This window comes from Columba livia, chromosome 1 (genome assembly GCF_036013475.1).
Source record: "Columba livia isolate bColLiv1 breed racing homer chromosome 1, bColLiv1.pat.W.v2, whole genome shotgun sequence".
Lineage (NCBI taxonomy): Eukaryota > Metazoa > Chordata > Aves > Columbiformes > Columbidae > Columba > Columba livia.
Window position 1 is genome coordinate 151,122,127 of NC_088602.1, and position 13,377 is coordinate 151,135,503.

The 13,377-nt window shown below is 46.9% G+C and overlaps 1 protein-coding gene across 2 annotated transcripts in view; it reads left to right on the forward strand.

The window, feature by feature from the left end:
* The first annotated feature begins 5,219 nt into the window (after nt 1-5,219).
* Nucleotides 5,220-13,377, forward strand: part of CREB3L2 (cAMP responsive element binding protein 3 like 2) — an 83,225-nt gene continuing 75,067 nt past the window's right edge. The window contains exon 1 of one of the 2 annotated variants that reach the window (XM_065038742.1): nt 5,220-5,550. In XM_065038742.1, coding sequence (XP_064894814.1) covers nt 5,443-5,550 — 108 coding nt within the window. In that variant the 5' untranslated portion in view covers nt 5,220-5,442. The remainder of the gene's footprint in view (nt 5,551-13,377) is intronic. The other variant, XM_065038736.1, reaches the window with a different exon arrangement.

Sequence of the window (13,377 nt, forward strand, 5' to 3'; positions counted from 1 at the left end):
TGGGGACAGAGCTGAGCTAGCACAAGTTATAGGATTAGATGCCAACAAAGAAAAATATTTGCTCAAGAATTTCAATTTTTCTTGCTTTTCTAGTCGTTCTATTTAAAGTTGCAAGCATGCTTTTAAAGATTGACCTCCTACAAAGATAACACCTACCTACTTTGAGATCACATTGTTTGAAAAGCGATGCAGTATCTTGAGTGTTCATCGCAATTTTGCAATAGGGTAGATATTCACAAATGGCTGCATCAGTAATAAATATAGTTACAGCAAAAATAACCAGTGGCAAAGGTGTGTTGCACATTCAGCTCATAAGTCTGCTTTGCCTCTATGAAGCAAAGTTAATCTATAACTAGAGTGATTTTGGTTATGAGAAAATCAAGTGTGAAATTAGCATTCCTATAGCATCTGGCTTGGGTTTTTTTCATGGCTAGGTACTGGTTCTGTGAGGAAGTGTTAAAGAATGGAAGTTGTTCCCACTGAGTTGAACGCGGTGATACCTTGTTTATAATTAGGCAATGTGTATTTTTCCATGCTGTCCCTTGTAAATAGCATTCAGCTTTTGCTTGTCCATGTTAACCTCTTGTGTAAACTGTATTCGGCAAACCCTGATTGCATACATCAACTGGGACATTTAGAGGTGTTTGACCTTAACAAGGAGTTTATTTTATGTATTTATGGAGATAGATTGGAAGAGAAAAAATATAGGTTATTTTGTTTTCAAATGACAGAGCATTTAAATGAAGTACTTGGAGTATTTCTTAACAGTGCTGAGACAGAGCTATTCGGGCCTGCAACGCAGCTCAATGCCACTCAGTTATTTCTATCAGTCTGGTGTAAGGTGTAAGAAACCTCCTTTTTCTGTGCTTGTTTCTGTTTCGTGTTTGATTCCTGTCGCAGCTCTGCTGGGAGGACTCACAGTGCTTGTAGGAGCCTGGTAAGAGCCCGTGCAGAGAGGCCATGAATTGCAAAGGCAAGAAAGCTGAATTAGTGCTTTGAGAAGTCCCTGGGTACAAGAAGTAGTCAGTGTACCAGTTATGCGGTTTTAGTAGTAGGCTGTCTCCAGTACTGGAGATCCCACTTCTTTCATGAGTATTCATGTCAGTGAAGGGATAGAATGCCAGGATTGTGGGAAGAAAAAGTCAGAATTCTTAAGCACACCTTCTATTTTTAACTCTGAAATTTCTGTAGTGGAAGCCTTTTTGTCAAGTAGTGGAGCATGTCTGTACATACAAACTAAGACGTGGTGGCTGTTTTATCTTGGTGAGCTTTTCTACACAGCAGTGTGATTTGCATCTCATTTATGCAAGAAATTTGATTTGTTACTGTATTACCAGGTACTGGGTAGCACAAATAATGTGTTTGCACATGACACACAAAGAAATAGACTTCCAGAGGGTTTCTACAGAGACATCTTTTAGTGGGAAATGTGTGTTACTGTGTGTGAGATTTATTTCTTCTGCTTGTTGCTTTATGTCCCAGTTAAAAAAAAATAAGCTCATTACCATACTTTTCCGTTTCAAAACAATCTCCAGCAACTACTGTGATTAGAAACTGATTGCTTAGTCATCCTTTGTGTTCTTAGTCCTGAAGTTTGTGCCCTGTACTTTTGGAGAGGTGTTACATTTGTTGAAGAAACCTAGCTGTGGCCATTTTCTTTGGCTTTCAAGAGGTAACATTTTTCATTTGTAGCTGGTCAAAACCCTAGCAATTGTTATCCTGTAGGCTCTGTTGCTATTTGTTCTTTTCTTGCTGGTTGACTTTTCAAACTTAGTTGAACAGAATGGCTGTAGAAAACAGATAGTTATCTTGATCCTGGTTGTCACAAGTTAGAAAAATGTCACTTGTAAATATTTAATGAGCCTTTGTGCAACTGACCTGATCGAGAACTGAGTAATGATGCGGTTGCAGGAGTTGTGGCTTCTGTAACCCGGATCTGCAAGGAAAACAGAGCACCTTTCCTTTGCCTGTCATTTTGTGACATTATTAGGCTTGTATTATTGAGACCTGCTTTTCTTTGATGCTTAAAGTGGTGTTTGTTTGGAGCTCTGCCTTAACAGCCTCCTCTTTCTTAGCTAGTTTGTTGTGGTTTTTTTGTGGGGGTTTTCTATATTTTTTTTCTGTGTGGGCTTTTTGCTGCTTGCAGAAAGGTGACAGAATGCTCAGTAAACGAAAGCTGAGCTCTCCTCTCCTCTCCCCTTGGTCCTATCTCTGCAGACAATAAACCCCCACCTTTTTATCATCTTGTAGATTGTTGGTCAAGTTTTGCACTGTCCCCCTGTACCAGAAAGTGAGTCCAAATGCAGTTCAGAAGTCTGTTGTAAGGAAATGTTCCTATGCAACAGAAGAAATTAAAATGCTCTCAGAATTAGATGTGTTGGAACTTAAAAATACTACTAAAGCTGTTTGAAGAGGAAATTTATGGATAAAGAGCCTTTATTTTCAGCGTGTTAGTAACTATTGAAATCTACAATTAAAAATCCTCCAAGCAATACAGGCAAAAATTAGGAGGATAGTTGTGTCTGTGTAATGTTCTTGCTGGTTTTGTGGTGCTTTCCAGAGTGCCTGATTTCTGGTGTAGTGTCAGTTTGTAACCAGCAACACATGACACATTAGACTGCTATCCTAAGTGTTGTATCAGGACACTGAATAATTAATATTCTCTGGAAAGGATTAATTTCCTCCACTTTTGTATTTTCTTTCTTGGTGCCCTATATGTGCTGCCAATTTTTAGCAGAAACTTGTTAATACAGATTTATTTTCCCAAGAATAACTGGTGATGCAGCACGAAAACTTCTGTGTGGTCTGTATGCTGTTAGTTGCCACCATACAGGGTGAATTGGTCATATTTCCTTACAAAATTTCAGGTAATTGTTTTAAGAATGTTGAAGCTCAAAAATGAGTTGTAGCCTTAGACATTAATTTTAATAATATAGCAGGAACCTGGCAGGATGCCCAGTTACCAGTATCTAGTCACTGGTTGCCAATGTCATGTTTTGTATTGGTGAATAGCCCCAGAAGTGGATAGTCTGTGTATGAAAGTATTTCAGTTGCCAAAGAGATCTTCCAAGATGCTTATGAACACTCAGCGGTGCTGTGTAACACAGCAGCAGCTATGCCTCAGTACCAATGTTACAAGAGAGCCCTGGGGAAGTGTAGAGGGGAGAGGGAGACAGTTTTATGTGATGCAAGAAGAGTGGAAACCATTGGGAAAAGCAGCACGCTGTTCACTTGGTGTGCCTAGTTTCCCATCAGTGCTTTACCCAAGGGAGAATGACAGAAGTATGTACTGTGCAACTTGTTTCCTAACTCAGTATTTCTTCCTGAGAAATGTGTTAGGATGAAAAAGTTCAGTCCAGTACTGTTGGTCAAATAGTAGTCCTTAGGAGACACTCATCCTCAGTATTTAAAAAAAACAAAGTTGCAGTCACCTAGTCATCACCTTTTTTCTTCTTTTAAGCTGGCTTTTATTTTGTTGGCTTACAAGGCAAAGATGGCTCTCCCTTCAGGCTTCTCACATGGGCAAAACACTAATTTAGTGCTCCAGCCCAAAGAAATTCTCTAGTCACAGCAGTGATTTTAGCAGGATCTAATGTCAGCCAACAGAGTGATGGAGAGCCTTTTGTTAAACGGATTATCACAAGGCAGCAAAAGCTTTGAAAGAACACATCCAATGAAAACAGGGATGTTTCGGGATAAGGAACTGACCTTTACAAGTTTCACAATCTGCATCTTGGGACTGGCACAATGTAATTGCTTTGACAACAGTGCCTGACACTGCCAGGACACAAGAAGTTTCAAAGTTTGTACCTCTGGTCAGGCTTGCCAAAGTGGTAGCTAACAATTCAGGTGCTAGTAATTTGGCCTGAGCTGTTTTCTGAGCTGCTGAGGGCATATACTGGACTGATTTCTTTCACAAATAACTCATCTTTGCAGGAGATCTTTGTTTAGGGCGGTTATGGATTTTCCCTTCATATTCTTCATCAAACAATGTAGCTTTTGTTACACTATTTTTTTTTTTAATCAAAAAAAAAAACCAAACAAAAGGTCTTAAAGGGACAACACTGACAAGGTTATGAATATTTTTCCACTTTTTGTTTCTGCTGTGACTGATGGGTGCTGGGAAGTTCCTGTGACTTTGTTTTCCTCGGAGGGCTAGTCTAGGCTCTCCTTCCCGAGGACTGTATTGCTGACACGGCACAAGCGTTGGCTCTGTGGGTGAGTGGAAGCAGCATGCCATGAGAGATGCAGCGTCAAGGGGAGCTCTGGAAGAGAGGAACGCATCAGGATATCCAGTTAAAATGCAGGCACGACGCAGTGTGGAAATGCCAATTAGTGTTGAGCTGACCCACAGCAAAATCCCTTGATTAGCTTCCAGGAGCTGAAAGGAAACATGGAAGAATGCCCAGTTTCTTAAATCATAAAGATTTGGCTTATTTCGTTTTTAAAGAACAATGAAATGTCAACGTTGTCCCGGCTTGGCATGAAAGGAAGTCTTAAAATACCAGAATTTCCCATTGACTAGGATTATTTTTACTGCTGGTTGATGAGCCCTCTGGGAGTGGTGTCAGTCAACAGAGAATTCATTGCTGCGAATGCTGTGGCCATGCAGAGTTTTAAAATGCAGTTTATCCTAAAGTAGCTGTTTTCTACAAAGTACGTTCTGACACATCTCTTCTCTATAGAGCAGGTCAGCTGAGCTCAGTCCAGCAAACCGTGAGTGTTGTCTGATTTTCGTGCTTCCTCTTTAATTAAACCACAGGACCAAGGGGTTGGTAGCTTCAAACCGTGTGAGCCCCGCAGCGGCAGCGCTGGGGTGAGGGGACGGCGGGGGCCCGGGGGCTGTCCCGGACGGTTACCGCTGAGCCGGCGGGGCTGGTACCGCTCCGGGAGGCCGCACAGGCAGCTGTGCGGGCCGCCAGGCGCCGCTCCGCGCCCCGTCCCGTCCCGCAGCCCCCCGCCCTCACACAGCCGTCGCCACGGGGGCGGGGCGGCGAGCGGCGGCTGCAGTCTTGTCGCTGCCGCGTTGGCTGACGAGCCCGTCGCTCCCGGCGCCCCCGGCGTTCCATTGGCCACGCGGGGCACGGGGATCTCCCCCCACGCCGTGACGCGCCCGGAGGGTCCCCGCCCACATTCCACAGCTGGAGCCGTGCGGGGAGTGCCGATTGGCGGCCTCGGCTGCGGGGGCGTGGCGCGGCCGCGGGGCGGTGGGGGCGCGGCGCGCAGCTGGCGGGGGTGGCCCGCCCGGCGCGGTGTCCGCACACTCCCGCTGGCGGCGGGGACGCGGCCTCAGCCCGGTAGCGAGGCGGGGAGCGACCGGCGGGCGGCTCCGCGGCCCATGGGAGCGGACGGCGCGGCGTGAGCCGGCCGCCGCGGGTGCGCAGGGGCAGGCAGGGAGGCGGTGGGTTGGCCGGCGGGGCTGCCCCGTTGGTTGCGGCCGCCATGGAAGTGTGCGAGAGCGGCGGGGAGCAGCAGCCGCTGCTGCACTGGGACCGCAAGCTGAGCGAGCTGTGCGAGCCCGCCGACCCCGACACCCTGCTGTGCCACACGGTGAGGAGCGGCGGGGGCGCAGCCGTTGGAGGGGCCTCCTGGGGGCCGGTGCCCGGCCGGAGCCGCCGGGAGGGCGGGGATGGGATGGCTGAGACGCCCCCCGTGGGCGGCCGCGTCTCGGGGCGCCGTGGCAGGGATTGTGCCAGGCGTTCTCGGCTTCCCCCTTGGGGCGGGGGTCGGTGCTGGGCGGGTGGAGGCCTTCGGCCAACAGGTGCTCGCCCGCCGCCCCTCCGCGGGGCCGGGTGCCCTCGGGGGAGCGGGGTGTCTTCGGGCCGGCGCTGGGACCGTGTCTCGCCCCGTCTGCGCCGTCGTGTCACAACTTCCTCCGCGCCCGGGCGCAGCCGCTGGCGGCTTCTGGCAGTTGGGGTCCCGCTCGGCCTGCTGCCCCCGTACCCCTGCGCAGGCCGGGAGCCCAGCCTGGGCGTCGCCTCTGTCCCCTTCTCCCGGCCGGGGCTCCCCCTTCCTCTCTTCCCCCGGGGGTGCCGTCAGGGGAAGCCGGCCGGGTGTCCTCCTCGAACACCCTCCCGCTCCGCGGTGTCCCCCGGCGCAGGACAGGAAGGAGATGACCAAAGGGCCTGGATTGTCCCGGGATGGACATCGTGGCCCGAGGGACTCCCTGGAACCTGGTCGTTTGTCATCATGCCAGTGTCAGAAAAGTTAACTATCCTGTAGATGTCTCTTAAACATGTTGGTTAAATGCTTGCTTGAATAGCCTTTAGTTTTGACTTTATTTTTAATTGGAATCCTCATACTTTCACTTGTGCAAAATGCATAGTTAGGACAATCTCAAGGAACTACATCTTTTGTTTCTCTGTTAATGTGGAGGCTTTTTGCAAGCACAGAGATAAAACTTTATAAACTCACGTAGGTGCAAATCCTAAGTGGAAGAGAGCTGGAGCGCTTTGGGATGGCGTGCACGAGAGACTCCTCTAGTCCACAGCTGGTGCAAAGCACAGAGTAGTCTCCAGCGTGGGCCCCAAGGGAGAACCCTGTTTAATACGGTGACAGTGGCTGGCGTGTCGCGTGGTCGGTGCCCGTGGGACCTCCGCGTTTCTTTCTGGCACCTTGGAGAGTGATGTGCAAGTACAGTCACCCCACCGAGAGCAGAGCTGATCCCGCAGCGCGATGTGTGGCTGGGCAGCATGCTGGTGCTCCGTGGAGATCCTGGTGTTGGTCTTGAAAGGCAAACAAAGATAATTTTATTTGTTGCGTGCGGTACACTGTGGCCTTACTGATCCGGGATCATGTCCGTGATAAGCTGCAAAACCTGGCTTCAGCAGGAAGTTTTTTTTAAAAAACAACAAGACTTTCTTTAAATGTTGTTTGGCTGCTTTGTCTTTGAAAAGTCTTGGGTGTTCTTGCGCAACGTGTATCTTCTGATAGATCTGGGGAAGAGCAATCAGATGCTGTGGTGGGTTGTTTTTTTTCTTTGGAAGAGCCAGCTGGAACACTTAACAATGGAAAGCTCTTCCTTCAGACAGCTGTTTTCTTGGTTTTGGGGTTTTTTTCTTCAACAAGAAGAATGTTGTGAATGAAATGATAGTCTCTTCAGACAGTGCTCCTACTCAGATTTTACAGTGGTACTGGGATACTTCCTCCTACTTTGTTTGGATCCTCGTGATGAGAATGAAGTTGCCACTTGTAACTTTTTTCTTCTTCAGTTTTCTCATATGTTTTTAATTAATTCACTGAAGGCAATCTTGCACTTGGGCTAGAACTTGTGGCTTTAGTGACACAGATATGTGTGGTTTCTGTCATATTTCAGCAAGCCTGAGGCTTGGTTTTATGTGTAACTTGACAGACAAAACATCCTGGCTGTCTGGTGGATGGAAATGTGGTGCTTTTCCCTCTGTTGTTTTCAAGTTTTATTGGGGATTTTGAACTTCAAATGCTACGGTGATGTGTGTTTTGCAAGAGGCAGTGCATAGATGGATCTTCAAAACTTTGGGCTGTGACCCCTCCCTTTGGGAGTAGCATTCTGCTGTTGGTTTGTTTGTGTGGTTTGTTTGGTTGGTTGGTTGGGTTTTTTTTAGGAGTTTATGACTTATGTAGACCAACTTAAAATAAAAAGTGTGAAATCAATTTATATTTTTGTTGGTTTTGGGATTCTTCCAAAAGAAGTTACCAATGAAAAAATAAAAGCAATGAAACACTATGGATGAAGTAGGTATAGTGGTATATTAAGATCTTTAAAGGAAAAAAAGGGAAGTTTTCTGAAATTATTATTCTCAGAGGGGGAGCACAACTTTCTTCCTGAACTTTTTGCAGAGTGCATCCTGCTGTGTGGAGGAAAATACTGTGCTTGATGTCGTGAAACACAAGTTCTCCATTTACTCCGGGCCAAAGCCTCGTAGAAACGTTTTTAAAAACAAACCGGACAAACAAAAACCCCTATGGATGAAACATTAGTTCTTCCCCTGGCTTATGCTTTCCATCTGGACTGGTTTGACCCAGCCGGTTCTGCTGTGTTTGTTAAGTTATTGCAGGGCCTTTCTGAGAAGATGGAGGTGATGAGCAGACCCTTCTGCATGCTCTCTCTACGTGGGCGCCCACCACTGTGGGCTGTCATCCTCACGGCTGAGGAACACGTGCCCAGTGGCATCTTCTGGTCTTTGCATGCTCCTGAGATGTCCCATAGCCGGGTGTGTGAGCCTGTCTTCACGAAAAGTTGTGAGTGGGCTTGGAAAAGGTGCCTGGGACAGTCGCACAGCCCAAGCTGTGAGAGCTGGGTTGGCGAGGGGGAGGAGGGAAAAGATGACGACTGAGAGGAGAGTTCACAAGCAGGAAGAAGGATCCGTGTCCTCTTTGGCAGCTGGACCCATGTATGCAGGCAAGGGTGAGAATTCTGTGCCAGCTGCCTTTTGTGTATTTTAAGTTAAATCTTAACCTTTTTACAACTACAAAGGCCATTCCTGGGTCTGGTTGATTTGAAGCTAGTAGGCAAGTGTGCATACACTTATAAACTCAACCTCTATTTTACATTGTTCCAGCCTGCCTTAATTACCAGGGCTGAAATCCAGCCGCCTGGGGATTTACATTTCTCTTTAACAGCTGATGATTTCACCAGTGCCTGAAGCAGCGTGAGGAGCAGTTCCCTTGCTCTGCTGGTGCTGTCGGTGATGTCACCGTCTGTGCTGGGAGAAACTCAGACCCTGAGGAGCTCAGCTCTGGTGTTGGCAGGCAGCAGTCCTCGAGGTGGCTCGTTAAAGTCTTCACTGTTTATAGTAATCACCTGGATGCTAGATAGCTTTATAGCAGTTATTTTTCCAGAGTGGCTTCCTTTCCCAGAGGTGTATTCATGGCATATCACCAAATCACAGAATGCTAGGGATTGGAAGGGACCTCAAAAGATCATCTAGTCCAATCCCCTGCCGGAGCAGGAACACCCAGAGGAGTTTACACAGGCATGTGTCCAGGCGCGTTTTGAATGTCTCCAGAGAAGGAGACTCCACAACCTCCCTGGGCAGCCTGTTCCAGTGTTCTGGCACCCTCACTGTGAAGAAGTTTCTTCTCATATTTAAGTGGAACCTCCTGTGTTCCAATTTGTACCCATTGCCCCTTGTATCATTGGTTGTCACCGAGAAGAGCCTGGCTTTAACCTCATGATACTCACCCTTTACATATTTATAAACATTAATGAGGCCACCCCTCTTCTCCAAGCTAAAGAGACCCGGCTCCCTCAGCCTTTCCTCCCAATGGAGATGCTCCACTCCCTTAATCATCTTTCTTGCCCTGGGCTGGACTCTCTCCAGCAGGTCCATGTACTTCTTGAACTGAGGGGCCCAGAACTGGACACAATATTCCAGGTGTGGTCTCACCAGCACAGAGTAAAGGGGGAAGAGGCATGTTTGCATATATAATCCTTATATGTCCTGTAGCTTGTTACGATTGTGCGTCAGTAACACCGTACGCTGGTATTGTGCAAGGTATTATTGTTATTATATGATTTTTCTTTTTCCTGGCAGTTGATCAAAGTGCAAAAGCCTGTCACTACCCAAAGGGAGCAGAAGCGCAGCTAGGTTGCACACTCTTCACCTTGCTGCTGCGCTTACTTCCCATAATAAGCCGGTGGGCTTGAAGTGGGAGAGCTCTGCTTGCAGCCGTGGGTCTCTGTTGGAGCTGATCTGTGGTTGTACGTGGCCCAGCTGGGATGGTGGCATCCTCAGTGACAAGTGCCAGATCTGGTACAGATGGATAAGCCTGTTGACAAATGCTGTGAAATGCCAACTACCTGTCCCATTGCTGGATGGCAGCTGAAAGGCAGATGGTTCTTATGAGCTTCTGACATTTAAAAACTCCTTATTTAATACTGAGGAGGCAGTCTTCCTCCCCACACCCCCATTTTCATGGTTATTTTAAGATATAAGCTACTGGCTGCTGCTTCTGCTGCTTCCAGATGGTAGCAAAATGCAGCTGAATGTAAATATGACCAATCTTGGCATGGCAGATGTAGAACTGCCGCTGCCCTGCAGGTATGCGGGAGCAGCAGCTGCCTTAAATATTTAGGGCTAAGTTCCTAGGTGTGATGTCCTGCACGTCTCCATGGTGAGCGCTTAACTGGAAGATACTTCAAATGCTAAGTAGCCCAAATTGCTTATTCTTTCAAGAGCCTGACTACTGAACTTGAAGCTCAAATGAAAAAATGGAAATGTCTCAAATATCCCACTGCTGATGCCATTGTCTGAGCAGTGTCTGAGCTCCGCAAGCCTGTTGCTGTGTCGCCAGTGATGCCGTGGGCGGCTCAGCGCTGGGATACGGGTACAGCACAGGTCGGTCTGAGCAGAGGAGGCGTCCAAATTGCCTCCAGAGCTAAGGGTTTGTGATAGTCATCTAAGACGAGCTGGGGAGACTTTGAGCCGGCCTTCTTTCCTCAGATAAAAATTGCCCATTGCAAGCCTCTGTACTTCTCCTGGAACTTGCTGTGACTCATTTCCTCAGCCACAAAAATGATGGTCGCTGTGACTTCGTGTTCTGATGACTTCTGCAGAAACGCTGCCTCGGAATGAGCTGCCAGGGATTGTCAGTTTTTGGAGTACGGGTGTGGCAGCAGTTAAGTTAAATGGACAACAGTGCTTGATTTTTTACAATCTGTGTGTATTTAATTAAAAGTTGCAATTACACAGCAGGTACAGATGTGGATCTGGCTGCATCTTATTTTGTAGTGGCTGCATGTAGCTCTCTGTAAAATCTGGTGTCAACATTGATCCTTTTCTTTCTTGTGGGGGCAGGGAGGGCAGGAGGAGGAACTTTATTTATTTGAAAGTGGGATTTGCCCTGTTGCCCATTAACAAGAAAGCTGAAATCTCATACACCTGCATACAAAGGACCAGACAGCTAACTTTAGGTTGAATATTTTTAAAGTCCGTACTTTTAAGGATTTTACCAAAATCCTCCAGTAAAGAGGGGGAATGTGAAAATGAAATTTTTTTTTAATAGTTGTATACAGACTTCATACAAAGCAGTAGTGTTAAATTTTGAAAATGGCCTTCCATACTTAAAAAAAATCAGGGTTGCAACTGCTGAACAGTAGAACTAGTTGTATTCAGTGCCTTGCACTGAAAACCATGTCCCCCTCAGCCTTGTTTTTTTCCCAATTTTAAATAAAAAAACCAGTCCTGTTTGCCAAGGGACATGTCAGGTACTCGTAATGGGTCTAAATGACCTACAGTTCCTCTAGAAGATGAGATAAACACAAGTGGGATACTTTGAAACTTTACCCTCTCATTTTCTTTGAGTTAAAATTAAAGGTATTGAGTTCCTGGCTGGTTTCATTGGGACGACTGGCTGTAACTGTGTAGTGCAGTGCTTCATCTGCAGTGAGGACAGGAGCTGGAAAAGGTTTTAGTCTGTGCTGGTATTGACTTTGAAGTGTGATAGATAAGAATAAGCCACCGTTTGATGCACAAAAATACTAGTTATTTATTTATATTATTTTCCTGATGGACGTGACTGATCTGCGCTGTGCTCTGTAAATGTTTCCTTACTTTGGAAATCCAGTCATTAAGCATGGAGCAGACTGTGTGCGATAGCTGGGATAAAGGAATTTCGTTCACAGCATTACCAGACAGGGTTTTCCTGTGTCTGGAGTTGTTGAACTTATCTACAGGGACGAGGGGAGCTTGTGCTCTTTGCAGGTCTTTGTTTGCACTGTAAAGAGTCCCTTCTTTGAATAAGTTTCCACTATCCTCGTGGGGGGTGACTAGTTTTTTATTAAAGCAATCTCACTTTCTAGGATCATCTGTGTGTGTGGAGGAGGCCAGTCTGACTAGCTGCAGATACCAAATGGGAATGTGCAGTTAGATTTGATCTTTTTGTGTCCCTCTTGCTCTCCTATGCATTGGCTTCAGATGCAGCTGTTCATTTGCACGTTATTTCTCCTCTGCAAGCCTACCTTCATGCTTTTGCACGTACACTGTGACATCAGATCATCTTCATGCCAGCTGTGACAAATAAACTACGAATAAACATAAATATAAAAATAAAGCAAAGAGGCCTTTGACCAATATATGACTGGCTCTGTCTTAGCTTATCTCTGCTTCTTGCTGCATGGCTATCACTTGTACCCCCACCTTGGCAAAGCCACTTTATGTTTGAGCTGTCTGACAGATGTGGGAGGGAAACAACTACTGCAGAATAAAATTGCTTCAGTGCCTCAGGACTCAGTGTGTGCAGCAGTACTGTGCTGTGGTGACTCTAGAATGTGACCCTGGCCTTGGGGGGCTTGTTAGCTTCCCCTAATAGGCTTTTTTCATAAGAAGGGCAGTCAAGTGCTAGAGTGAGTTCAGAGGAGGATGACGAAGCTGGTGAGGGGTCTGGAGCACAAGTCTGATGAAGAGCGGCTGAGGGAACTGGGGCTGTTTAGCCTGGAGAAAAGGAGGCTGAGGGGAGACCTTATTACTCTCTACAACTATCAGAAAGGAGGTTGTAGCATGGAGGGTGTTGGTCTCTTCTCCCAGGTAGTAAGTGATAGGATGAGAGGGAATGGCCTCAAGTTGTGCCAGGGGAGGATTAGATTGGGTATTAGGAAAAAAAATTCTTTATGGAAGGAGTTGTCAGGCATTGGAACAGACTGCCCTGGGAGGTGGTGGAATCACCATCCATGGAGGTATTTAAAAGGTGCTTAGAATAAATTCTTAGGGACATGGCTAAGTGCTAGAGTTAGGTTAGGTTATAGTTACACTTGACGATCCTGAGGGTCTCTTCCAACTGAAATGATTCTATGATTGTATGCTTTTGCAGACCTGCCCAGGATTGCGAGTAAGGACCAAGACACTGAGCTTGTGCCGTGTCTTGCCAGCTCCTCCTCCCTCCAAGGAGCTGTGCTGGCTGCGTCACTGCAGGCTCGTTTTCTCTTCATGTCTCAGCTGCCAGGGTACCTCTGAGATACCTGCTTGTTGCTTTGAAAGCGAAGAGAGAGCTCTTTGAAAGTAACCTTCTGTCTCTCTCCAGGCAAGCTGTCTTGCTGGCGTTGCACTTGAAGATACATGCTGCTTCTTTGTGTTCTATCCTAATATCGGTTATCAGGCCCTGCTGTCCTTAGTGCTGTCTGTGCTCCTTCCTCCCCGGGTTCTGTTCCAGTTACTTTGTAACACTTGGTTTAAACATCCATCATTAGTTTCTGCTGTCTTGGGCTCCTTCTCTGCCCTCTGGAGAAGGATTGTTTTATGGATGAGACTTCAGCAATTCTTGACAGCCAGTCGGAGAGGGTGGACAATCTTAGCTCAGTGGCATTTTTCGCAGACTGTATTGGCTGCCTACCCTTAGCTTACAAGGTCCTCCCTTTAACTCAGGGGTGTCAAAGTTGTTTTCCCTGGGGCCACATCAGCC